Source organism: Bos mutus, chromosome 1 (genome assembly GCF_027580195.1).
Source record: "Bos mutus isolate GX-2022 chromosome 1, NWIPB_WYAK_1.1, whole genome shotgun sequence".
NCBI lineage: Eukaryota > Metazoa > Chordata > Mammalia > Artiodactyla > Bovidae > Bos > Bos mutus.
Window position 1 is genome coordinate 117530562 of NC_091617.1, and position 27323 is coordinate 117557884.

At 42.2% G+C, this 27323-nt stretch overlaps 1 protein-coding gene across 1 annotated transcript; it reads right to left on the minus strand.

Annotated features, from left to right (window-relative positions):
* TM4SF4 (transmembrane 4 L six family member 4) lies at nt 1-27323 on the minus strand. Its single transcript, XM_005906291.2, has 5 exons — nt 26984-27323; nt 26183-26272; nt 14349-14488; nt 4620-4809; nt 1-214 (listed from the first exon to the last, which is right to left on the minus strand). Exons 1-5 carry the CDS (start codon nt 27155-27157, stop codon nt 197-199), a joined length of 612 nt encoding a protein of 203 aa, XP_005906353.1. The 5' UTR covers nt 27158-27323; the 3' UTR covers nt 1-196.

Sequence of the window (27323 nt, forward strand, 5' to 3'; positions counted from 1 at the left end):
ACTATTTTTTTTATCTGAAACTAACATAAAATTCTAAGTTGAACTGAGCTGGTTGGAAAGGAGAAGAAATAACTCTGGCCTGCCTAAGCTTTGTCAGTTAGGAAGCAGGTAGGAACTGGCAACTCCAAGAAGGGAAGAATTAAGTTTAATATATCTTCTCACACGCCGTCAGTTTACAACAGCTCATCATGGAGGTTTAGACTGGCCCATCTCCCTAGAAGACAGAAAAAATTAATTAATTACATCATTTGTGTGTGTGTACACTTTCCCCTCCCATCACCCCTCGGAGTCTTAATTTGTTTGTGTGCTCAATCGTGTCTGACTCTTTGTGACCCCATGGACTGTAGCCCACCAGGCTCCTCTCTCCATGGGATTTCCCAGGCAAGAATACTGGAGTGTGATACCATTTCCTTCTCCAGGGATCTTCCCGACTCAGGGATTGAACCTACTTCTTCTGGATTTCCTGCACTGGCTGGGGGATTCTTTACCATTGTACCACCTGAGAAGCCCCCCTTAGTCTTGATTACTTCTGCCCTTACTGGTCACTTACTGAATGTTTTCTATACTCTTCTGGCTTTGGTTCAGATCTTTGTCACTTACCTATGTTTAGGCTAGAAATGTGGAAGCTTCACTTTATTATTAAAATTCATTTTTAATGAGTGGAACTGAGGGCTCAAGTGATGTATCTGAAGCCATTGTTAATAACTAGAGAAGCCAGGAATTAATAAGTAGAGAACCCTAGGAGGTGGAATCCAGAAACTGTGTTCCTTTTCTTGAACTTAGGCTGCTACACAGATTTCCATCCTCTTAAGGAAATAACAGTACAGTGTACTGAGCCTTCTAGTTACTGACATGGATGCATTTTTTCTTTTTCCTGCTGTGCCACGTGGCATGTGAGATCTTAGTTTACCAACCAAGAATTGAACCCTGGACCCCTGCTGTGGCACAGAGTCTTAACCACTCGACCACCAAAGAAGTCCTGACTTGGATGCACATTGATCACCCCAGGTTAGACACTCACTCAGCACCTTAGGAAGTAGGTTTAACAATCACATTTTTTAGGCAAAGACACAGTTGAGGGCAACCAACTTGGCTAAGACCACACAGCTGGCATTCAATAGCTTGTAGTTTGAAGCATGTTTCCACCTATTACCTCATGTAAGCACTGTGCCAGGCCAGGGGCCTCTCAATAAATACTTCTTGTCTGAATGGATGGATGTCTATCTGCACCCTCGCTATGGAAGTTCGGCAGGAGGCGGCTGGGAGAACGAAGCTTCTAGAAGCTAGGCAGCTTGCTCAGCTCACTCAGCAAGTGAGTGATTAACTGAGAGCCCAACACTCCCCCTTGTCCTCCTGTGGGAGGGACCCCGACCAGCTGTACAGAAGGGGAGTTGCCCACAAAACAGGAATCTTCAGCAGACCACTGTTTTGTTTTTCCCCCTCCAATGTAGCTCTTGTGTGTACTGAAATATTTAGTAGTAAGGTTTCATGATGTCTGTGAATTACTTTCCAATGGTACAGACAGAGAGCAAGCAAATGTTAACAGTCTGTGGATCTAGGCGAAAAGGCGCAGGTGTTCATTGTATTGTTTTTTAAAATTTTACATAGATTTGAAGTTATCCAAATAAAAAGATGGAGCAGGAAGAAGGGAAGGGAATTCTGGTGATGTACATCTGTTCTCTGTGATTCTCCAGTGCCAGCTAGAGTGTTCAGCAGCCTTCTTATCACTATCAGGTGATTTATTCATTAAAATTGCTAAAATACAGAGTCTGAATAGATGACAGTCACTGAAGAGTCAACTGACTACAACTATGGGTATGTTTTTTTGTTTTGTAATTTTTAATTTAAAAAAATTTTAATACAATTTTAAAGGTTACCTTCCATTTACAATTATTACAAAACATTGGCTATACTCCCTGTGTTGCAGCCTACCTTACACTGAAGAGCTTGTGCCTCCCATTCTGCACCCCTGTATTGCCCACCGCCAACCCCCAATTTGTTCTCTATATCTGTGAGTCTGCTTCTTTTTTGTTATGTTCAATAGTTGTGTTTTTTAGACCCCACATGTAAGTGATATCACATAGTATTTATCTTTCTCTGATTTATTTCACTTAGCTTGATGATCTGTGGGTATGTTTTTAATTTATAGATACTCCTCAGATTTAGTAAACTGCTATCTTTCATTAGAAGAACAGTTGTATTTCCAATTATACTTACAATGAAAATTTGCTACCTAACTAAAAAAATGTAACTTCTTCCATGAAAGCAGAAAAAGAAATATCAGTGTTTGAAATGAATTAGCTGATTTAGCAAGCTTGCATTCTTGTTGGATGAATTACAAAATTCAAATGCACAATACTCTTAACCACTACTGTAAAAATAATTTTGATGGATTTCTAACCGGTAGTTTTCTTTTCTCCCCAGTTGTGTTTCAAGACCAAAAAATTAAAATACAACACCATAGAATTGAAAGTTTATAGAACAAAAATCCAATAGTAAGGGAAATTTATTTTTAATACATGCATTTTACTCTTGACTTTGGGAAGAAGTTTTTATTTATATTTTTATATTTAAAAATATATGATTGTAAACATTTTTGAATAATATAAGCTAGAAGGAAGAAAAAAAAGTCAAAGTCTTCTTACCTACAAATAATTATCATTAAACATTTTGGTTGGATTTCCTTTAGGTCTTTTTCTACTCACTGTGTTTGAGTTTTCATTTATTTTATTTTATTTATTTTTAAAATTTTATTTTATATTGGAGTGTAGTATAGTTGGGCTTCCCTGGTGGCTCAGTTGGTAAAGAATCTGCCTGCAATGTGAAAAACCTGGGTTCGATCCCTGGTTTGGGAAGATCCCCTGGAGGAGGGCATGGCTACCCATTCCAGTACTCTTGCCTGGAGAATCCCATGGAGGAGGAGCCTGGTGGGCTGCAGTCCATGGGGTCGCAAAGAGTTGGACAAGACTGAGCGACTAAGTACACACACAAATCGTTGATTTACAATGTTGTCTTAGTCTCAGGTATATAGCAAGGTGATTCAGTTATACATATACACGTACTATTCTTTTTTAGATTCTTTTCCCATTTAGAATATTGATTTTTAAAATTTATATAATTGTGAGTTCTGTATATATTTTTTGTATATTGCTCTTTTTAAATAACATTATAAGCATTTTCAGTATGATTACAGTTTTGAAAAAAATCCTTTTAAGGTACAGGAAATGAAAGCAATAACAACGAAACTCTGGGAGGATATATAAGAATCACATAACTGAAGAAATTGGTGGGTGAAAGACAAGGCCAGGGCACAGATTTCCTAACTGAACACCTCCCTAGATTTCCGTGCACACACACACACAACTGTTGACTTATATACATATATTGCTTAAAAGAATTATTTGAAAAAATTATTTGGATCATTTTTAATTTGGGTGTGATATTATATTAAGTAGATAGACCTTTATTTATACTTGTTTACATAATTCCCCAATCATTTTTAATTTGGGTGTGATATTATATTAAGTAGATAGACCTTTATTTATACTTGTTTACATGATTCCCCAATAAGGGAACTCTGAAGTTCTAGCTAACCTATTTTTTTTTTTTTGGCCACAACACACCGCGTGCAGGATCATGTGATACTTCCCTGACTGGGAATCAGACTTGTACTTCCTGTGGTGGAATTGCAGAGTCTTGCCTGGAAAATCCCACGGACAGAGGAGCCTGGTAGGCTGCAGTCCATGCTAAGGGTCAGACACAACTGAGCAACTTCACTTTCACTTTTTACTTTCATGCATTGGAGAAGGAAATGGTAACCCACTCCAGTGTTCTTTCCTGGAGAATTCCAGGGACGGGGGAGCCTGGTGGGCTGCCATCTATGGGGTCGCACAGAGTTGGACACGACTGAAGTGACTTAGCAGCAGTAGCAACAGTAACCACTAGACTGCAAGGGAAGTCCCCAACACTTGAGTCCTATTTAATTTTTTCCTCATACTTTAATCTGTGTTTAAAAATCACTTCATGTGTGTGAAATAATTTCCTGATCTGGCTTATTCAGTACTTGAAATAATCACCTTGGTTTACTGTCCATAGGTCTATTTTTCATAGTGTCAACAATTTACAGTCATATTTGGAGAGGAAATCCCTAATGATTTCCACTATTTCTTGCACGTAAGAATAATTTTTCTCTTCCATATCTTTTCCAAGGGGAAGAAAGTATCCTTCATGTATTCCTTGACAAATTTAACACACTATGTAGATCAAGTTAGTGTAGGTCGAGTTAGGAAAGAGAACATTTGGGAACAGACTGTGATGTGTCTTCCTATAACAGATGTCCACTTCCTGAGAATCTTCATGTAGACATTATCATAAACTTCTATACGTGTGTGGAGTCCTTTGCCTTCAGAACTATGGTCAGGTGCTGGTAAGACTGAAACTGTGGTCAGCCTAAGCCTAGGTATGCTATTAATAGCTTCATAGACAGCAGAGTTTCCCTTGGCTGAGAGAGGAGCTGTGTGGACCTTCCAGCCTGGTTGGAGATCCAGCAGCCACCACTCTTTCCACCCCCTTGTCCCATTTGCACTGGTGGCCTGTCTTGACCAAAGACCTCAGCTTACCCCACAGCAGCCACAACACTGGCAATCTCCACACAGGGTCCCCAGGAGGCCATTGATCACCTGGATGGCACAGATAATTATCTGAACTGCTCCTATGATCAGCAGGATGGAGAAGAGGGTCAGATTCCAGGGAACCACATCACTAGGCTTTTGGCACCTGCTCCATAAGTTAGAGTCCCCGAGGTAATCTCTGTCAAGGACATGGGAGAGAAAAGAGACACTGGTTAAAAAGTATGCAATCCCCTAGGCTAGAAAGTCACCACAGTGATTTTTCTTTTGCAGCACTATCTATCCAAGACCTAAGATTCCTAAGAAAAAGAATCCCATAATAACAACACGTTTAAATGCAATAACTAACAATTTTATTGAGTATCTACTATGTGCTGGAGAAGGCTGAGCGCCGAAGAATTGATGCTTTTGAACTGTGGTGTTGGAGAAGACTCTTGAGAGTCCCTTGGACTGCAAGGAGATCCAACCAGTCCATTCTGAAGGAGATCAGCCCTGGGCTTTCTTTGGAAGGAATGATGCTAAAGCTGAAACTCCAGTACTTTGGCCACCTCATACGAAGAGTTGCCTCATTGGAAAAGACTCTGATGCTGGGAGGGATTGGGGGCAGGAGGAGAAGGGGACGACAGAGGATGAGATGGCTGGATGGCATCACTGACTCGATGGACGTGAGTCTGAGTGAACTCCAGGAGTTGGTGAGGGACAGGGAGGCCTGGCGTGCTGCGATTCATGGAGTCGCATGGAGTCGCAAAGAGTCGGACACGACTGAGTGACTGATCTAATCTGACTATGTGCTGGACCCTCTTCTGAATGTTTCACACATATCCACTCATTTATTTCTCATGGAGACTTCATGGTTCTTTTCTCCTGCTTCACAAATGGGAACACTGAGGCACAGAGAGCTTAAGTGACTTACCCAGCTCACACAGTTACTGAGTGACAGAGTGATTTTTGTGAGCTGACCAGGCAGATGGGCAAATCGAATATGTATTAAGGGGCCATGAAAATTAAGACACACCAGGAGGTCAATCTTACAAATGTCCACGGCCTTTATCCTACTATTGTCTGCAGGGACCCTTTGAACTTCTGACAAATGACCTGTCACCTCTAGTGGCCCTCTGAAGCGATGGAAAGTACAGTCGTGTCATATAGTTAAAGGGAAGGGCTTGATTCTTTTGAGGCCTACTTCCAGTCAAATTGTGAACTGACTCAGCTGTATTTTTGTGACAATATATGGATTCCACCTGCAAAAAGGTTTAATTAACTAGAAGAAAGAAATAATCTGCTGCCTTGTTACATATTTTATAAAAACTTTGAAATAGGAGAAATTATAATATATTTATAAAATAATATATATATTATATTATATATAGTATATATAATATTATATATACAAATTAAAACATATTATATTAAATATACATTTAATATTATATTATATTAAAATATAATATATATATATTATTAAGAGTCCACTGCAATATCAAAGGCATTGTGCCTTGAAGGAGAAATGTATGTTTAAAAGACAAAAATGAGGGTAAGGGGATAAAATTTCTGCAGTATTATAATTCCTTCTCACATTCTTAGAGCCCCAAATTGGTTTTTCCCTTTTGCTTTAGGATCCACTCTCTCTTCACGGTCTCTGTAGAAAACTATCTGGCTACTAAAGGAACACCCATCTCATTGTTTTTAGATCTTTTTGACCATCTGTCTCTGACGGTTTCTCCAGCGTATCAGTACACACTAATTTGAGATATATTTTGCGTTAAGATTTTGAAAAATCTTTGAAATGATGGAAGACTTTTCCTTTATCCAGAAGGGATAAAGGAAAGAATGAGCCATTCTTGATTTAAAGGTAAAGCATTGCATATTGCATTGATTCACCTTCCCACAAGAATACAGTCCTGGCTGCTCACTGGCTCTGTGACTTGTGTATCTCTCTGTAAAGTGGGAATAACAATAACTATCAAATCATAGGGTTAAATAAGGATTAAAGTAAGGATTAAATGAGTTAACACTAGTAAAGCACTTAGAACCGTGCCTAGTAGATAGTAAGTGCTCAATAAACCCTAATATTGTTAATTACTTTGCTTAAAACTGAGTAGTGTGGCCTAAAGGCAAAAGACTGGTATTTTGAATTCAGACGGACCTGAGTTTGAATTCAAGTATTCCTCTTCCTGGCTGTGTATTCCTTACAGAAGTCACCTAACACCCCCTGACCCCTGCCCTTACCATTAGTTTCTTCATCTATAAAATGGGCTGAGAACAACTGCACAACTCTGAACATTCAGTAATATACCTTATGTATTGCTAGGTAAGACTTCAGTATGTTATTTTTAAAACACCCATTTTTCTTTTCTGCATTTTCCCATGCAGTCTCTCTTATCTTTACCATTTTTCAACTTGATGATTATAAGAGGTAATAAAAGGCAATATATTCCAGTCACATTTTTATAAAGAAAAGATCCTAAAATGAAGTTAATTGTCAATCCTGAGTTCCTGCCCTGGTAGTGGTGGGATGACAGTGCCCTCTGGTGGTAAGATTGGTGAAACACTCACGGGAAAGCTAGGAAGCAACGACTGAGTTTGGGTGGAGAGATCCTTTCAGTTTCACTCCAGCAGCTGTATCAGCCCTTACAAACCCTCACGGATAGTTGTTCCACAGGCCCTTTTCCTTTACCCCCAAACTCTCAGGTTCTAAGAGTCTCAGATCCCTGAAATGATTGCCGCTTCCAGCCCTCCAACCCCAGGTGAAAGGGCTCCCTAATTTTTCGTGGATCTGGAGGCTAATCATACTCCCACATTCTGTGAATCGAAGAGATCTGAGATAGTTTAAACTCCCTGAATCCTATCATTTGTGAAGGCAGTCCCAACGGAGCGGCAGTAATTCCATCAACCTCAGAGTCAACGCCATGGATTTCGTACAACTCACTTCTTACCAGCAGCAAAGGCTGCTGAGGGAAGGAGCAGGGGAGCCTAGGTGCTTTGCCTGGATAATAGGTGCCACTTCCTCTCTCCTAGACCCCTGGACTCTCCTCGTGACCTCAGCTGGCTGTGGCACCCCTTCTGTGCTTCTCAACTCTCTGGGTTCCCTCTGTACGGAGTGCCCGGGACCTTGAGCTGTCCTCTATTTGTCTGTCTTCTCTTTGTGACTATACACCCACAGGGGTAGAGACCATGTCCCACACCTCTGTCTCTCATCTCTGTCCCCGGTTCTACCACAGGGAGTGTTCAATAAATGAGCGGCTTTCCTGGTGTATGTTATACCAGGCACTGGGCCAGCTGTGTTCCACCATTCCTCCCAATCCTACAAGGAGGTACTACTTTCCTTGAACAATACCTGGCATACAGTTGCCCCCAGGAAATAGTCAGAGTGAATGAACATATACATAGATTGAGAAGTTGAGTGGGGAGGGGCAACATAGGGGGAGAACATTAAGAGGTACAAACAGTTAGGCATAAAATAAGCTACAGGCTATATTGGACAACACGGGGAATTATAATAACTATAAATGAGTATAACCTTTAAAATTACAAATCTCTACATTGTACACCAGTAACTTATACAATGTTGTACATCAACTATACTTTGGTTATGAAAAATGTACTACTAAAAAAAAAGACATTAAATATTTAGAAAGTGTTAAAGAAAAAAGAAGCTGAGGCTAGGGAATATAAATGCCCGACTTTGATCTTCCTTCTGTCTGACTCCAAAGCCATTGCTCTTAATCATTACACACATGCCCTGTATTTGAGTAATGTCACTCCTTTAGAATAATTAAAATATGATTTATTCATGAAATTTGATCTATATATCTTTAATAGTATGTATAGTCTCTCTAGCAGTATGTCAATCAAGGCTTCCCTGTACCATAATAAGGGCTTCCCTGGTGGTTCAGTGGTAAAGAATCTGCCTGCCAATGCAGGAGACATAGGTTCAATATCTGGGTTGGGAAGATCCATGGGAGCAGGAAATGGCAACACACTCCAGTATTCTTGCCTGGAGAATCCCATGGACAGAGGAGCCTGGCGGGCTACAGTCCATGGAGTGACAAAAACTCAGACATAACTTAGCGACTGAACAACAACATAACATCATAAAGAGATTATTCTCTTTGAACCCTCATGAGGCTGGTTGAAAAGACAGAAATTAATCACAAAATTATTATAAAAACATAACATTTTAGAAAGTTCTAATGCATCATAATACATTCCATTCATGGTAATGAATTTTTTATATTCATAAAAATGAATAGTAAGGTTGAACTTTTAGCAAGTGCTACATTATGTACATCATGTTATTTCATCCTTGCCTGAACCTGTGAGGTAGATCTTACTATCACCCCATTTCACAGAGAAAGAGCTAAGAGGTGTGATTGCCAAGATTATACCACTAGGATGGGACTGGACCCAAAGTCTGGTCAGGTCAAGGGCAAAGCATCATCTTAACATCTTTGGGGCTTTCCTGCTTCATGAAAGCTGGGAACACTTTGTTGCAATCCCATCTCACCCCATCTATGTGACTTTCTGCTCTGGGGAGTGTGTTCACAGCAGTTCCTTGCTAAGAAGTAATCACGAAGAGCAGCTGCAGATGGTCGTAACTGGACGTCCAGGCAGAATGCTGAATGGTTTCCGCTCTGTGCCTGGTGAGAGAGCACTCTCCTCACCCCTGAACTCCATCCTCAGGGAACAGGGAGGGCTGCAGCCTGAGCTGTCAGTGCTGTGCTTGGCGGTGTCCCCTGTCCCACCCCACTGCTGACTGTCCTTGGCCTGGCCTCCTGCATTCCCTCCCGCAGCTGTTTGCATGCCCTGTGCCAGCTGCTTCCCTTTCAGCAGCTCAGGGTCAAGGTAGATTGGCCAATTGTCTCAGAAAGGAAGACCTTGGATGGGAGGAGGTCCTACTTCAAAGGAAGCCAGGAGGGCGTATCTCAAAATGTCCCAGGTTTCTTTTTCCTTCTAGGATGCTTCTTCAGTATGGTTCCCATGACCGAAAAAGTTAACTGCCTTTGTTCCTTTAATATGATCAACAACAGGCACTTCTAAGGAAAACAGAACTAAATTCTATACTCTTGAAGAGCCCTGAATTTTGTGCCCCAAGCTGGAAACCTCAAAGTCCAGCTTGATAACCTTTCCTCTTTCTTCTCATTCCTAATCCTAATGATTCCATCTCAGACAGTCTCTGAAATTTCTCCCCTTTTGAGCCCCAGTTCCACTGCCTTAGAGATGCTCAGAATCTTATCTGGATTGTTCCTCCAACCTCCTGATGTGCTCTCTCTGTCAGTTATGGAGCCCTTTTGTTCATCCTCCACATCACTACATCATGATCCTCCTAAAACTCCCAAGTGGCCATGGCTTATCCTGCTTGAAGTCCTCTGCTGTCCCCCAATGTCTTGAAGGTCTACCTGGTCTCCATCACCCCCTCCTGTGGCGTCCCTCTGCTCCCCCGTCAACATTCATCCTGAGCTTCTGGCCACTTAGTGATCTGACATTCTATGAGCACATGGAACCTTTGCAAAGCAGCCTCAGGACTTTCTCTTCTCTCTGCTTGAAACCTGTTTCCCCTCCTCTCCAAAAGACACGCTTCTGCACATCTTCCAAGATCATCCCCTGTCACCTCTTCCAAGGAGTTTCCCTTGGGCAACTTCATTTCGCCCTTTTGGCAGGTGAGGGTCTGTTCCCTCTTAATACCCTAACTTACCATGTGCCCACTGGGGCAGGGGACCAGGTCTGTCCTCTGCTCCATATCTGAGACAGATTTCAGCAAAAAAGTGAGGTCCCATCAGGTGCTTTTTTTTTAAATTCTTCTACTAATTACTAGCTGTGGAGCCCCAGGAAAGTTAACCTTTTAACTATATTTTTTCTACTCTAGGGATTAAAAAAATCTTCTGAGATTTATTAGGAAGATTAAGTGAAATAATGCATGCAAAAACACTTGGACTTTAATTATCAGAAGGAGGAGGAGGTGGAGGAGGAAGGAGAGGAGAAGGGAAGGTTCTGCTGCTGCCATTGGGTGATGAGGGAAACTGTCCTGAGTCCTTTCCTCTGGTCTCATACACGTGATTATTCCTTCCCACTCACTAAGTAGCTGTGTATGTGTGTTACACTTGCAGCTACCATAACTCCTCTGATGCCTCCACACTGGGATCTGATGGATGAATCCATGGGATAGTAAAAATGATTGGAGACAGAGGCCCCTGGGCTTTTCAAAATGGACTCTACAAAAATCAGACAGTGAAATCAGTACAGTGTTGAAAAAGCATTGTGACCTGAAGTCAGAAAACCTGGACTGGAGCTTCCATCATTAAGAATAGCATTCCCTTGGGCAAGTCATTTGTCCTCTTTGGACCTCTGCTGAATTACCTCTGAAGGAGAGCTTTTTGTGAAGCTGAAATGAAACATTGTGGGTGGGGTGGAAGCACTTACTTTTTTTTTTTTTTTAAATGTTTTATTGTTTTACTATTTTTTTATGGGAGTATAGTTGCTTTATACGCTGTGTCAGTTTCTGCAGTACAGCAAAGTGAATCAGCTGTACATATACATATATCCCCTCTTTTTTTTAATGGGATTTCCTTCCCATTTAGGTCACCACAGAGCATTGAGTGGTTTCCTGTGCTCACAGTAGGTTCTCATTAGTTATCTGTTGTATACACAGTAGTGTGTATATGTCAATCCCGATCTCCCGATTCACCCCACTACCGCCTCCCACTTTGACTGAAAATACTAGGCAACACGAGATTCGAGGGTTATAAGAAACTTGGAATGAGCCTCTGCAGCTGGAAGGAAGGTTTGGAGCTGGTTGCAGGAGATAAGGCCATACAGGAGGAAAGACGCGGGATGTAGGGGAGAATGGGTGCTGAGGAAAGCCTGCCGGGTGGCAGAGGGTGTGGTGAGACGCATGCTGGACCCATCCTCCTGAAAGCCCTTCTGTAGCAATTGTGGCATATTTCACACCAAGGGTGGACCTGCATTTTATGTGGGATGAAATCCTACAGTCAGGGCCTGATGGGAAAGAGCACGAATAGTCAAAATCATTCTATCTTATAAATCAGCTGCAGAGTGTAGAGTATGTATGATTTTGTAATAAATCTGAATGCAGAAATTTTTAATATTATAGTTTGAAGCTACTATGCAAATGTGTGAGTACACAAACCTTTCTCCCTTTGATAACTATCAAAACCTTTTGGCAAAAAGGGAATGAGTGGGAGAATTCTGAAGTGTTCCTGCTTTTCTGCACAGTTTATTCTGTTTTCATTATTTTGCCATTCCCTTCTCCAGGGGTTCTTCCTGACCCAGGGATTGAACTTAGGTCTCCTCACTGCAGGCAAATTCTTTACCATGTGAGCTACCAAAGAATCCAGAATGGAAAAAATATGAAAAAGAATGTATATATATATATATATATATACGTTAAACTGAATCACTTTGCTGTACAGCAAAAATTGGGGCATCCCAGGTGGCGCTAGTGGTCAAGAACCCAACTGTCAATGCAGGAGATGTTAGAGGCGTGGAATAGATCCCTGGGTCAGGAAGATCCCCCTGGAGAAGGGAATGACAACCCACTCCAGTATCCTTGTCTGGAGAATCCCATGGACAGAGGAACCTGGTGGGCTACAGTCCACGGGGTCACAAAGAGTTGGACACGACTGAAGTGACTTAGCATGCGCAGCAGAAATTAACACAATGATGTAAATCAACTATACTCCAATAAAAAAAAAAAAGAGAGAAAAACAGGAAAGTGGTTTCCTGTCCTTCTCCCAAGCTGCTATTTCCTGTGGAGACCCATAGACCAGCTGTCTCTGTCCTGAGCTAGAACATCAGTGCCAGCCCACCCCAAGCTGGGTATGAGGGTATCAGAACAATATGAGACCACTGTACTGCTTTGGGGTGTAACTTGGCATCTCTTGTATTTCTTTCTCTCTCCTTTGTTTTGGACGTAGATGTATTCTAATTGTTTTTAGATCCATCAAGGGGAGTACCGTTCACATTATAGGATAAACGCTGTCCATAGAAATACTAGGAGAAAGATCCTTGAAAGGAGGTGTAATGTGTAGCTTTGTAGGTATGCCCCTGGGTCAGGAGGAGGGCTCCATCCACGGAAGGACCTCAGGAGATGGCTCAGCCTCATGCCGTCTGAATGCTACACTCAAGCAAGTCAAGCCCACAGCGGTTCTCTGTAAGAGGACAGGGCTTGCCACAGCAACATAAACACTCATGGCATTTGCTACATGCACTATAAGGATGAGCAGCTCTGCCTCTGCCTCAAGCCCTTAGAGGGCTTGTAACTACAGAGAAGGGTGGGGATATTTTATGTGAAATCCTTGTGGACAAACTGAGACCTCAGGTCATAAGAACCAGCCGCCTCCATCTCCTCTGTCTGGAGCCTGCTCCAGAGATTCTGTAACCTCTCATATACATCCATAACTAGGGATTTGACTTAATGAATTGATGTCCTATAGGGTTTTTTTTTTAGGCATGGGCCCATCCTCTGTGTGCAGGAAAACCCAACAACTCTAGTTTCTGACTCCCTAGATATGTCAGTCCCTGTGCCAGACAGAGAGGTTGTAATGATGAATGAGACAGAGGTCATCTCAGCCCTCTTGGAAGTTAGAGTCTAGTGTAACCCTATCTGATGGGAATGCCCCATCTCTGCAGTGTTCAGTATGGTCAATAATAGCCATCTGCAGTTACTGAGTGCTTAAAATATGGCTAGTGTGATTGAGGAATTTTAAACTTTATTTCATTTATTGGAACTTAAGTTTAAGTAGACACATACAGCAACTGTCTACTGCCTTGAGTGGTGCAGTCTAGGTAGGGGCAGAAGAATGTGTAATATAAAAAGACTAAGACCCAAAGTTAGAAGACAGGAGTTTGTGCCTGGTCTCTGCCCCCTACTAACTGAGAGACGTGAAACACATCACACTTATTCAGCCTGCCTTGAGGGGGGGAAGTCACACTTCTTGAGGTTGTTGTGCAGATTAAATTATAAATTCATTTGTTTAAAAAGTTCTTTACAAAGTACCTGAAAATATGAAGTGTTAATTTAATGAGTTCTATTAACATTAACTCTCATGGAGAACCTACAGTGTTTTCAGTAAATTTGCACCTTAAAAGATTGTTTAAGTATTTATCATGCAGACTATCAGTGAAGGTCTTTAGCCCCTGTTTATGAACACCAGTGAAGGCCTTTGAGCTCTGTTTACGAGTAATCATTCTCATTTTCTATTATAAGATTTTCAAACAGAGCTGTCTGTTTATTAATGTTATAAGTTGCCTAGTGTTGATGCTAATAAATGTTTGAGTGTAAGTGGTGATACCACCAACCTCTTCCCTCAGGACAGCTTAGTGAGTAAGTGCTAAGTTGCTTCAGTTGTGTCTGACTCTTTGCGACCCTATGGACTGTAAGGCACCAGGCTCCTCTGTCTGTGGGATTCTCCCGGTAAGAATACTGGAATGGGTTGCCATGCCCTCCTCCAGGGGATCTTCCCGACCCCGGGATGGAACAGATGAGGTGCCTTCTTATTTTACTTCTCCTGGTGTCTATCACAAGATCACTGAGAGGTGAGATCTTGTGGAACTTCACTGCACAACTGCAGCTCTGCCTCAAAGGAGCAAATTCCTGAAGCTTGTAACTGAAGATGGAGGACCTTATACCGTGTCCCCCTTGGGCATGTACCCTCTGGTGCCCACTGTGGTGACACGTTGGTATTGCAGGGTGTACCTTACCCGTCCTGGAAGGGGTAGCCCCATGTGCTGTTTTGGCTCATGAAACATTTTGGACCCTTGTTGATTGAAACGGCTGAAACAATAAAGGAGTATCCAGCACCCAGGACTCCAATCACTGCAAATATTGTGGAGGTGAACATCTGAAAGAGAAGGAGAGAGACCACGTGGGGTTCTTAAGGTGTTCAGAGATTAAATGCAACACTCCTGACTGTCCAATCATTGATGTGATGAATATGAGGAAGTTCTGGGGTAGAAGCCAGTCTTTACTGGAAATGGGGCCTGTGGAGTCTCCTAGAATGAATTTTGATGTCTCATGTTCCCTTATCTACCCCCATCCCCGTATATTTTTCTCCTATTCATTGAGGACTCATGTGCTAGGTATGGTTTTATACCTTTGAGGCAGAGTTTTTAACTTTGTTAAAAATAGACTGTCCTTCACAGGGTTAATATGGAAGCCCAGTCTATTACAGAATCAAAGACTCTTAAAATGGGAAGTGATCTTAAGTTTTCTGGTCCAGTCATCTTGCTGAGTCTAAGTCATCATGGGACCTTATGTGGCAGGCAGGTTTTCCTCATCAATCCTAATTACATCCCTTGAGTTCAAAAAGGGATTAAATCCAACTTCTCTTCCATCAGGTAGCAATCTTTAAAATACCTGAAGGTATTTTATATTTTACACAAAAATATTTTCTGTTTGACATCTCTCCACCCCTTCTACCTGCTGCAAATTTTCTCTCCTTTGGGTTACACAAGCCCAACAATTTCAGTTCTTTTAAATATTTTTATATAACAGATTAATTAGTGAAAAATGGATTGTACTAGTGCCTTTTTTTCAAATTATAAAATCAAGATAGACTGTAGAATATAAAATGCAGAAATAATCTTGGAGCCCATCTAGGCTAACCCACTCTTAGAGATGAAAAAATTTAGGCATAGAGATGCAATCTATATTCTAAACAGTAATTAGAGAGTAGCTTGGAAACATTAACAATTTTGAAATTAGAGATGAAAAATTATCACCTCCATTGCATTGGGACATGAAGGTGTAGTGCAAAGCACAAGAGTTTAAAAGTCAGCAGACTCAAGCTCAAATCTCAGCGACGCTACTTTTCCCTGTATGATGAATCTGCGTAATGAATGTAGCCTCAGGGTCTTAGCTTCTCATCTATGAAATGTGCATGATAAAGCCTACCTAAATTAGACATGGTAACATAAGTTAAATGTCAGATACTTCCTTTTCCTGTTCCTTGTATTCGTATCAGTCTTTTCACAGTGCATGTTTGAGGGTTTGAGGGTGGGGTTAGAGGGTAGAGAGGATCTAATTGTGCCTAAGCTACTGGAATCCATGTAATCTATTTAGCTTGGATTCATATTCATATCATATATCATATTATGTATTAATATATTTTGGATGCAACTTTCCAAGACTGAACTCTGGTTCCATGGACCATATCTGACTTCTCGTGCCTGTAGAACTGACCATTTTCTCCTTCATATAAAAACTCAACAGGACCCTATGGGACTCCTGGGCATGGAAGCCTTTCCATGTCCCCTGTTTCTTATTTGTAGGGAACAGACTGCATCCTCCATGACCTTCCCAGAATCCCAAAAGGCAGATTCAAACAGTTGCTAATAAAGGAAGAAAGGAGATGCAGAGACAAGGGAGGAATGGCCAAGAAACAGTAGTGCAGCCTTGGGGCAGGGTCCTGGCTCTGTCTCAAGGGATACGCATAGCAGTATCTTTGGGCTCTTTACAGAAGTAAGACCCCCAACAAATGGAAGATGTTAGCATTCTGCATTACAGAGAAAATCACAGTTTGATAACTTTAAGAAACTCATCAGGAGACCACCTGAGACCAGATTAAAGAGGTGCAGGCCCTGCACACACCCTGATCCTTGTCAGCAACACTGCTCTTGAACCATTGCTATAAAACCTCACCAAATCCTTGGAACATACAGTTTTTCAGAGCACAAGCCTGCTGTGTCCCCTTTGGCCTAGCAAAGCAATAAAGCTTATTTTTTTCCTAGTTTATATTTGGGTATATACGGTAATTTGCAAGCTTCCCAGGTGGCACTAGGGGTAAAGAACCTGCCCACCAATGCAAGAGACATAAGAGACGTGGTTTCGATCTCTAGGTCAGGAAGATCCCCTCAAGAAGAGCATGGCAACCCATTCCAGTATTCTTGCCTGGAGAATCCCATGGAGAGAGAGGCCTGGTGGGCTACCGTCCATAAGTGGGCTATGGTGGGCTACCGTCCAAAGAGTCAGACACAACTGAGGTGACTTAGCACGCACACATACATGGTAATTTGCAGAGTTTTCTGATCTCACAGGAGACTATAACCTTTTTATCATGAATCCTCGCAACAACACACTTTGGGAGATGCTGCTCCAATTTAGTGCTAGTCCACAGAGGCCAAGAGTTTGGCATCTGTATCTCCTAGCCCCAGGACCCTGAAATGTATCTACTCTCATCACAGCGCAACATCTACAAATACATAGTCTCTCATCTTAAAATTGCTTAAAGTCTTCAAAAGCCAAAATTTCCATTTATTTAAAGGGTTGAATATTCTTATATTTTCATGCAAAGATCTCAAAAACTTTCTAGTGCAATCATCTAATTTTCTGACTAGTAAAAATGCCTTCATTCTATTAGAATCTTAGATGCGTTATCTCATTTAATCTTTTCAACAAACCTGTGAGGTGGGTGTGATTACCTAGGTTTTCCAGACAGGAAACTGAGACTAGTAGAAATTAAGCTAATAGTTCTGAGTCAAACAAAAAGTGGAGTGGTGGGACTGGGATTCGTCCATGATCATTTGGTTCCAAAGGCCATGTTCTTGTCACTTTCTCAAGTCACACATCTAGAAGGTGGCCAAGCTAGACTAAGACTGGAGGCTTAGGGGGAGGGGCAACATAGAGGTGGAGGATAAGAGGTACAAACTATTAGGTATAACATATGCTATGAGGATATATTGGATAACACGGGGCATAGAACCAATATTCTATGATAATTATAAATGGAGTATAACCTTTAACAATTGTGAATCACTGTATTATATACTCCTGTAACTTATTTAATATTGTACAGCGACTATACTTCAAAAAAAAAAAAGAACTGGAGTCTCCCTCCCAGTCCAGTGTCTTGTACCTGCTACTTCTTCAAATCACACACACATACACACACCACGCACGGCACACTGCCACCAGTGTCAGATGCCCTTAGCAACAGATCAAATTTGTCATTTGCAAATTTCTCTTTGAGTGACATTGATTCCCTCACAGAAATAAAACAACAGATAAGGAAAAAATATCTTTTTCCTCTTTTTCCTGGTCTTGAGTCAGGAATCATGAAACTATTAACTGTTGAGAATGAAAGAGCAACTAAAATTGCTATAATAGAAAAGGAAGATCGCTTTTCCAGGAAGGCAGTTTGGAAGTCTGAGGGGCCCAGGGGTCTAGCCTTCTCGGCAGCACCCAGGTCTCCACCTGCCCGGCCTCAGCTTTAGGTGGTATACAGAAGAAAGGGGTGGGTAGTTCTAGAAGGTGCCTTCAATTAAAACAACTCAGGATTTCATCATCCAGTGGCTGGAAGGGAGAGGAGAAACCTATTTTGTGCTATTCCTGCTGTGTGGGAAGAGGAGAGGATTTTAGATATCATTCCTGGAACATTTCAACAGGCCAATGTTTACAGACACAAAAAGTGAGTGCACTTGCAAACAGTCCTCATTTTAGGCAAGTCTGAGTACATGCAAAACCAGGTTAATATAAAACATCAATGAGATAATTTCCCCTTTACCAAAGAGTCCCCCTGATAAGCACCTCTGACCAACAGTGTCCAAATGGAAACTAATGCAAGCCGTATTCATAATTTAAAATTTTCTTATAACCACCACTTAAAAAGTTTAAAAAAGGTGAGATTAATTTTAATAATATGCTTTCTTTAACTCGCATATTCAACATATTATCAATAGATAATCAATAAAAAAACTACTAATGAGATATTTTATATTTTGTACCAGTTCTTTGGGATCTGGTGTGTGTTTTCTACCTATGGTACATCTCAGTTTAGACTGGCTACCTTCTATATGTTCAATAGCCACATGTGGATGGTGGCTCCTGCATTGGACAGTACAGTCTAGAAAATTTGGAAGATTGATTTTGGGTAGTAAAAGTTAAAAACAATAGATGAATATGGTCTGTACTGATTTCATGATTATGATTACTCTCAGGGGGCAGGAGTGTATAACAGAGGATGGCTACACAGTCATTCTCAATTGAAGCAATACGGTTTTATTTCTTTACAAGACTATCTGAAGAAAAAATGGCATCAGGTTACAATTTAATAAAGCTACAGGCGGTATGTTCTGTTTTTGTATTCGCATTTGACATATCTCACCTTGAAACTTGAAAAGTTTCTCCAATTAATTTTTCATTACTTTTCCAGGATGGAGAAGCCAGCTACATTTTATATCACTTTGTTTTAACTCATGTTTAGAAGTCTTGAAAACCTGCTTAATTTACTACTCTGTTATGTCTTAAAATCAGAAAGAGTACCTTTCATTTACCATGGGTTACATGATACAACATTTTTCAAGTTAAAAGAGAAATTATGAAAGTGAAGTTGAATATGTTAGGGAGCAGGCACTCTAAACTGATGCTTTTTAAAAGTAAACAGACAAAAGGCCTGGAGTATTTCTGGAAGGAGACACAATAATTGGGAACACTGCTAACCTCTGGGGAAAGGCGTTGCCAAACTTTATAGAGTCAGGAATGTGTGACTTCCTTTGTAGTTTTTGTACTATGGACATGTTTTTCCTATTCTAAATTAATAAATAGTAAAGGGGGGACTCTATTGTGTAGTGGCCAAGGGCACAGGGTACAGGCAGACAGATCTGGGTTTTGTTTTTTGGCTGTCCGACAAGATATGTGGGATCTTAGTTCCCAAACCAGGGATCAATCTCGTGCCTGCTGCATTGGAGGCATACAGTCTTAACCACTGGATCACCAGGGAAGTCCCAGATTAGGTCTGATTCCTGTTTCTTCCCCCATGACATTGGGAAGTTTATCTTTCTAAGATCTCCATTTCTTCTTCCGTAAAATAAGGTTCAAGGATAACTACCTGTCTCCCTGAACATGGGCTTCCCCGATAGATCAGTTGGTTGGTAAAGAATCCACCTGCAATGTAGGAGACCCTGGTTTGGTTCCTGGGTCAGGTGGATCCACTGGAGAAGGGATAGGCTACCCACTCCAGTATTCTTGGGCTTCCCTTGTGGCTCAGCTGGTAAAGAATCCACCTGCAATATAGGAGACCTGGGTTCGATCCTTGAGTTGGGACGATCCCCTGGAGGAGGGCATGACAACCACTCCAGTATTCTGGCCTGGAGAATTCCATGGACTGTATAGTCCAAAGGGTCACAAAGAGGCAGACATGACTTTCACTTTCTTTCCCAGAACATAACATGTAAGATTTCCTAATCAATAGTAAATCCGGAATCAAAGGTACATATGTCTAGAAAATCAGATAACCCCCTGGTGGGGTAGGCTATTAGATAATGCCTAGCACTTCACTGGGGCTTTCCTGGTAGCTCAGCTGGTAAAGAATCTGCCTGCAATGCAGGAGACCTGGCTTTGATCCCTGGGTTGGGAAGATCCCCTGGAAGAAGGAATGGCAACCCACTCCAGTATTCCTGCCTGGAGAGTTCCCACCTGGACAGAGGAGCCTGGTGGGCTACAGTCCATGGGGTCACAAAGAGTCTGACACATCTGAGCGACTAAGCACAGCACAGTACTTCACTGGGAGGATACCCAGAGATCTCTCTTGCCTATTCCCAATATTTGAAGAATTTTCCGTGACATTAACAATCACTTGATAAATGTCTTTATTATAAAAATTTTAATAGTCATAGCCTCACATATGTTAACCTTCCACAAATACAAACAGCCTAGCTCTGGGGAGAAAAAGAAAAGTAAACAGGCTGTCTTCTGGTTGCTCAACACACACCTTCGGTTTGCATTTCTAAAGAAGCATGCGTTAATGTATATGCTGTAAATGCTTCCCTTGAAGTGGAAGAGAATGCTCTCGAATCACCAGGTATCAGTTTAAGACCTCCCTCTTTATCAGACTCTGGAGGCAGATGAGGTGGGGTCGGACCCCAGCTCTGCCCCCCGCCTGTGGGTGTTCTGTCAGCCGAAGCACCTGGAGGAGGTGTGGGGGTGGGGCGGGGGACACTGAGAAGGGAGGAAAAGTGGATGGTTTAGGAGACAGGATATTTCAAGGCTTGGGCAGTGGCAACATGTTGGGGAAACATCTCTGGTGGGCATGAAGTCTCCTTTCAGAAAGGAGATACATAGAGATTACTTGAAGATATTTTCACTTAAACATTAATGCCCTCCTGTATTTTCTGACTCAGTCTTGGGAATACAGGCTGGGTATGGGGGGTGGGGGCATGGGGGAGTTTGCCGTGGTCAGAAACTTAACTTGCAAGAGCCTCAGTTTCCTTACTTATAAAATGAGAAATGGAATGTCTACCTCAAAGAGCTATTGTTAGAATTGAGCCTGATAAAGTACGGAAATGACCTGAAATCCTCCCTTCATTTACTTCATTCATCCAACAAGCATTTATGAAGGCTCTATGAGTCCCCAGTACCCCAGGCACTTGGTACTACCCTCCTCTGCCCTGAAGCTAATGCTTACAACCTTTTTCCCCAGCCCTTGCCATGGTCTTATGAAAGGTAGCCACTGGCATTGGCCATTTTACAGGACAGGAGTTTGAAACACAGAACATTTAGAGAAGAAATAGGGTTTCATACTTCATTTCTTCTTTTATGATAATTATTTCACAAGAAGGGGCTTTCTTAAATCCCCTTCAAACTAGCGGTCCTTATAAGGAATGCGGAGGCTGCTGTCAGCAGTTCTCTTGGCCTCAGAAAGTACTGACGTCAGAAGTGCTCAACCAGGAGGCGTCCCTAGGGGTCGCTGGCGAGCCGAGTCGGACGCGGGGAGAAGTTCTGACTTCCAGTGAATAGATTGATTTGTGACCTGATCCAGATCTTCCTTCAGAACTGGTCAGTGCACTCTCTGGCCCTGCCTATGGGTGGGGTGGGCGTTTATCTGCATGATATACTTTCAGGATGCTGAAATTCCTGTCTGCCCCTAAATATCTCCTTTATCAGGCCAATTATTAAAGACACTCCTCGAGTTAAGGTCAAGGTTTTCTAAATGCTCTTACTACAGTACATACTTAACAGGAAAGAATTGATAAAATGAATTAGCTGTCTCATTGGACCCTGTGTGTACGTGCTCAGTCGCGCCTGACTCTTTGCGGCCCCATGGACTGTAGCCTCCCAAGCTCCTCTGTCCATGGGATTTCTCAGGCAAGAGTACTGGAATGGGTTGTCATATCCCCCTCCAGTAGATCTTCCACAACCTAGGGATCGAACCTGAGTCTCCGGCATTGTAGGTGGATTCTTTATTGCTGAGCCACTAGGTAAGCTCATTGGACCCTGAGAGGTCATTTTTTTTTTTTTTTTTTTAATGGATTAGAGGACAGATCAGCTGCTAGGACACCTCTAGTTTGGGAGCAGGAGGGTGAGACCTAGCCACACACCCAGGCCAGGGTTTTCAAAGCCCAGTTTGAAAGTCTCCCTCCTCTTGCAGCTTTTGTCCCAGGGCTCCTTTTTCTCAGCTCTTATTTACCCTGCTGCTGCTGCTGCTACTAAGTCGCTTCAGTCGTGTCCGACTCTGTGCGAGCCCATAAACAGCAGCCCACCAGGCTCCCCCGTCCCTGGGATTCTCCAGGCAAGAATATTGGAGTGGGTTGCCACTGCCTTCTCCAGTGCATGAAAGTGAAAAGTGAAAGTGAAGTTGCTCAGTTGTGTCCGACTCTTCGCGACCCCATGGACTGCAGCCTACCAGGCTCCTCCGCCCATGGGATTTTCCAGGCAAGAGTACTGGAGTGGGTTGCCATTGCCTTCTCCGCTTATTTACCCTAATTTATTTAAAAGAGTACAGATCTCAGGGACAGGGTTTCAGTCTTGCTCTGCTTCAGAGAATGTTTAGCCTTCATTTTTTAGTTTCACTCTGAAACCATCAATTAGGCAACCTCAAAAAAAATTTTTTTTCCAGCTTATTTATTGTCTTGCTTTATCTCTACAGCAATCACATCCTGCTTCCACTATTGATTCCTACCTCCTGGTTTTACTGCCCAAGGAAAGAGAAGAGAATGATGCAGCTAATTTCTGAAGAATATTCCTGAAAAACTGAACAAAGAAGAGAGAGACAGACCAGGAAACAAATGATAGAGACAGCTATGAAGACAGCCACGTGATTTGGCTCAGCAGCTCTTGGCCCAGTTTGTTCCTGCCTCACAGGCCTTTCTACCCAATAGGATTTCTTACATGATGCTCTCAGAAGCCCAGTGTTCCTTATACACCTGGAAGGGAATATTGTGAGCCTTTGGAAAAATAATTCAAATCTTTAGCATTATAGAACCGATCAAATTATGCTGCAGGGGTTTTTTCTTTTTGTATGACAAATGTTTGTAAATGTATGCATGCAGGCTAAGTCTGACTCTTCGAGACCCTATGTTCTATAGCCCTCCAGGCTCCTCTGTCTATGGGAAATCTCCAGGCAAGAATACTGGAGTGGATTGCCATGCCGTCCTCCATGTTTGTAAATACCTTTCTTTAAAAACTGACTATGGCTTCAGAGCCTTGGAACATTAAGGAAACATCTGAAGCAGGGACATGAACCCCGTGGCCTTTTGGGGTGGGCAAAGAGCTCAGTAATGCCCAAGTGGTGGTGGTTTAGTCGCTCAGTCATTTCTGCCTCTTGCAACCCCATGGATTATAACCCACCAGGCTCCTCTGTCCATGATATTTTCCAGGCAAGAATACTGTAATGGGTAGCCATTTCCTTCTCCAGAGGATCTTCCCAACCCAGGGGTTGAACCCATGTCTCCTGCATTGCAGAATGATTGCTGGGTTTTTTTTTTTTTTTTTTGCCAAAATATAGGTGCAGGAGTACCAGGTTATTTTTGTTGTTGTTGTTGTTTGTTTTTTAAAAGAAGCAAGATATCTAGATTTCTTTTGTGTATATGTGAAATCTATTTTTAAACGGTGGCAGCTGATTAACAAACAAATGAACCCAAAACAAGAAATCTTTCTGCTGGTCACTTAGAGAGTGGTCACCCCTGGTGCAGGGCGGCTGTGGCTGGTGCTTTGGTTTCCAAGTGGCAGAGCTGGTCCTTTGAAGGGCACTGCCCTTGTGAACAGTTAGCTAGTGGCTGGAAGGAGTCCTATTCAACTTACATCAAGAACGGATCCCCACTGAGAGGTGAGGGACCCCAGTCAGATGATTTGCATTGAGCAGACCAAGTGTTTCAGATTGTATATATTCAACTGTGCTTAATAATTTTTCTGCTTTCCTCTCAGATTTCACACAAATCTAATTTAAAAACATGCTTTGCACAGTACTTTCAATATTGTTTCCCTTCTCACTGTGATTATGTGTGAAACAAAGAAAACAACAAAAATGAAACAAAGACCCTGGTTTTGTACTGGCTGATGTTTAGCCTTCTACTCAGCACCAGGGAATGAGCTGTTAGATTTCTATGTAATTCATCCAATTTCCTTAATTGCTCGTTTTTTTTTTCAAATTCTCATCTCTGATTTATTCCCCCCAAATCCACAAGGTGCAATGGGATTAGATTTCAGAGAGAAAATGAGTTACATATTTACTTCTTTCCTTTATTATTAAGTATATGAAAATATAATTATATATAACACACACTGGAGCTTCCCTAGTGGCTTAGTGGTAAAGAATTTGCCTGCAATGCAAGAGATGGGAATTTGATCCCTGGGTTGGGAAGATCCCCTGGAAAAGAAAATGGCAACCCACTCCAGTATTGCCTGGAAAATCCCATGGACAGAGGAGCCTTGTGGCTATAGTCTTTGGGTTCACAAAAGAGTTGGACACAACTTAGTAACTAAGTAGCAACAACAATACACAAAATTTTTAAATCAAATGTATCAAATTACATAATTGTAATTTGCATCAAATTACATAATTATATAAAATGCATTGTGGTTGATTTTTGCATCTCTTTGTCAATAATGATTTTAAATGTTGCTATAATAATCAATGCTTGATTGTGTTTGAAAAGTGATAGCATTCTCTTTGAATGATCCTTGATCTCGAGTGGAAAAGCATCATGGTATTCACAGTGCACCAGCCTCAGCTCTTCACATGTATTCAACAGGGCATGGCAACCCACTCCAGTATTCTTGCCTGGAGAATCCCCATGGACAGAGGAATCTGGCAGGCTCCAGTCCTTGGGGTTGCAAAGAGTTGGACATGACTGAGCAACTAAGCATAGCACAGCACAGATATTTTTTAGTTGACCAGATGAGGAGATACGGATAAGAAAAAAATGTTAGAAATGATTAGGTTTCGGGACAAGTTGCAACACCTTTCCCTTTAAGTGATTAAGGTAGGAATGTATAATTTATCATTGGGGTTCTTTTAGATGGACAACTGACTCTTTGGAGATTAGATAGGTGCTGGTTTACCCATCATCCAGCCAGTAATTCTGTCTCGGCCTTCTTCATTTTTGCTACATCAGTGTATCTGAACTCAATATTTTTCTTTAAATCAGCTCTCTATTTTATTCATTTATATCACCTCTATGAATGAAAAGCTAGAATTATCAACACACATAAACACAATATTATTGAATTTCTAGTTAATGTTTCTCACATTCCTGGAGCTGGAGACTCGTTAGGGAGATTACAGAGAATTAGAAATAGCAAAGACTTTTTTCCATCAAAGTAAGTTTTCTTGGTAGACTTAAGAGGATTGAAGGAGAATTAAAAGAAAATAACTTTCTATATTATTGAAAGACAGAGCAAATCTGTGTGCCAACAGAGCTTGTCTGTCCTTGGGAAATTCTGAGTTAGTCCCTTCCTTATCTTAACAGATGGGCAGAGTGAGGCAAAGAGCACCCCAGTTGAGGAAATGGGACTCAGCCCCACTCCCAGCCTTCCCACTCCAGCTTAGAATGGTGAAGCCTATTTTCTGTAGCTTGCTCACTAAAGATGGATGGCTACAGGAAACAAGAAAGGAAACAGAAGGCTGGGGGCAAAACTGAGGTAGAGGTAAGGAAGTGCTGAGCCTCTGAGGCAGTGATCCTGGCAGGGGTGCAGATGGGGCTACCAGGAGAAGAAGTCACCATCTGTTATCCTGTCCCAGCCCCATCTTTACAGACAAGGCAACCCAGAGCCAGAGAACGGAACTGACTTGCCCAAGGTCTCAGGGCTTCTCAGCGGCAGAGGCAGTCACAGCCTCCATCTCTGCCTTCCAAGCCTGCAGTCTTTTCTTTATTAAGCTATACTTTTAGTTAGCATTTTATTTTTTAAATTTTTCCTTTTGGCTGAGCTGTGCTGCATTCAGGATCCTAGTTCCCTGACCAGGGATCTAACCCACGCCGCCTGCACTGAAAGCGCAACAGCTTAACCACTGGACCACCAGGGAAGTCCTCAAGCCTTCATTCTTTCTATAGCATCACCGCAGATTTCCAGCTCTGATATCCCTGACTGTTTGTAACATTTTGAATGATACTCATCTATAAGTAGAAGGGCTATGGTTTTAAAAATTTATGATTACTGTTACTTTGCACCAGCAAGAATTCCATCATTATCCCTGTACCAGCTGCCCCCAGAGTGTTGCCTGGGGCTGGTAACTCATCCCCTCAATGCCCAGCACAGGAAGGCAGTGCCCTCTGGAGCGAGTCTGGTGGCTGATTCCCCACTCCCGTCCCCCGCAGGCACTGACCGCAAAGCGCTTCCCGCAGCCCTCATTGCCACAGCACCCGCAGCAGTCATTGTTCTTCAGGCCCAGGAACACCAGGGCAGGGAAGATCATCTACAAGCAAAAGAAACACCTTGTGATTTGGCACGTGAAGGGGGGCCCCATGCCTGCCTGCCTGTGTGGGGAGCCTCATCTCCAAACTGGGACTTGGGGGCCAACAGCTAATGGAGTCTGGCTGGTGGGTAGATGAGTGTTATGGAATATTTAGGTTCTATTTGGTCTAACTGCACACCCAATGAGGCAATATATCAAGATCTGACACTCTGAGTTTCCATTTACATGGTGGGTTAGGAGAAGGGCAAACAACTTGTCCTCAATTGTCATGAAACATGAGTTTTTCTCTCTCTAAACCAGAAGTTCCTAGTCTATGTTGGAAATAAGGGATAAAGAAATCATTACCAAAGAATTGGAAGAGGAATTCACTGACACCTGTTTCTCTTGGTAGTTTTCAGTCAATTTACTAGAAAAAGTATATTCACTCCCCGACCCCCCACAACCCCGCACCCTATCATTGTCTTGTTAAAATAAATTCTGTAGCACTCAGTTTGGTTCAGGGAAGTCTACGGCCCCATGGGAGCTGCCAGCCTAAGTCTGGGGATTCCTTGGTCCCTATGGGGAAGGGAAAATATTGAGGCACTTAACGTTTCATCATGCAGTTCTTGGGCTTTTGTTAGCAACTAAATGTCTTCTTGTTCAGTAAGTACCCAATTTTAAAAAGATAGGATGAAAATCGATGGGGGTAGATTTTAAGGTTTCCTTACTCACCAAGACTCCGCTTCCTAGTATTCCTCCAAAATACCAGACTTCGTCGGAAAGGTGGTCATTGTTGTCTATCACTTTTCCTCCAGGGAAAAATAGCAGGATGTTAGCGAGGAGGCCAAACACAGACAGGGGGATGAGGGTGCCCCCCAGGCACTTGGCACAGCTCCCAGTGCACATGCCGGAGATGTAGGATGTAGGTGTGCGATCAAGCCCCCCTAGCTGCCTTCCTCACAGGTTCTCTTCAAAGTTATCGGCTGCAGAGTCGTAACAATTGTCCTCAAATCAATTCTTATTTTGGAGCCGAGAAGCAAAATCAGCCTGTGAGCTGTGTCCTGGGAGTTGC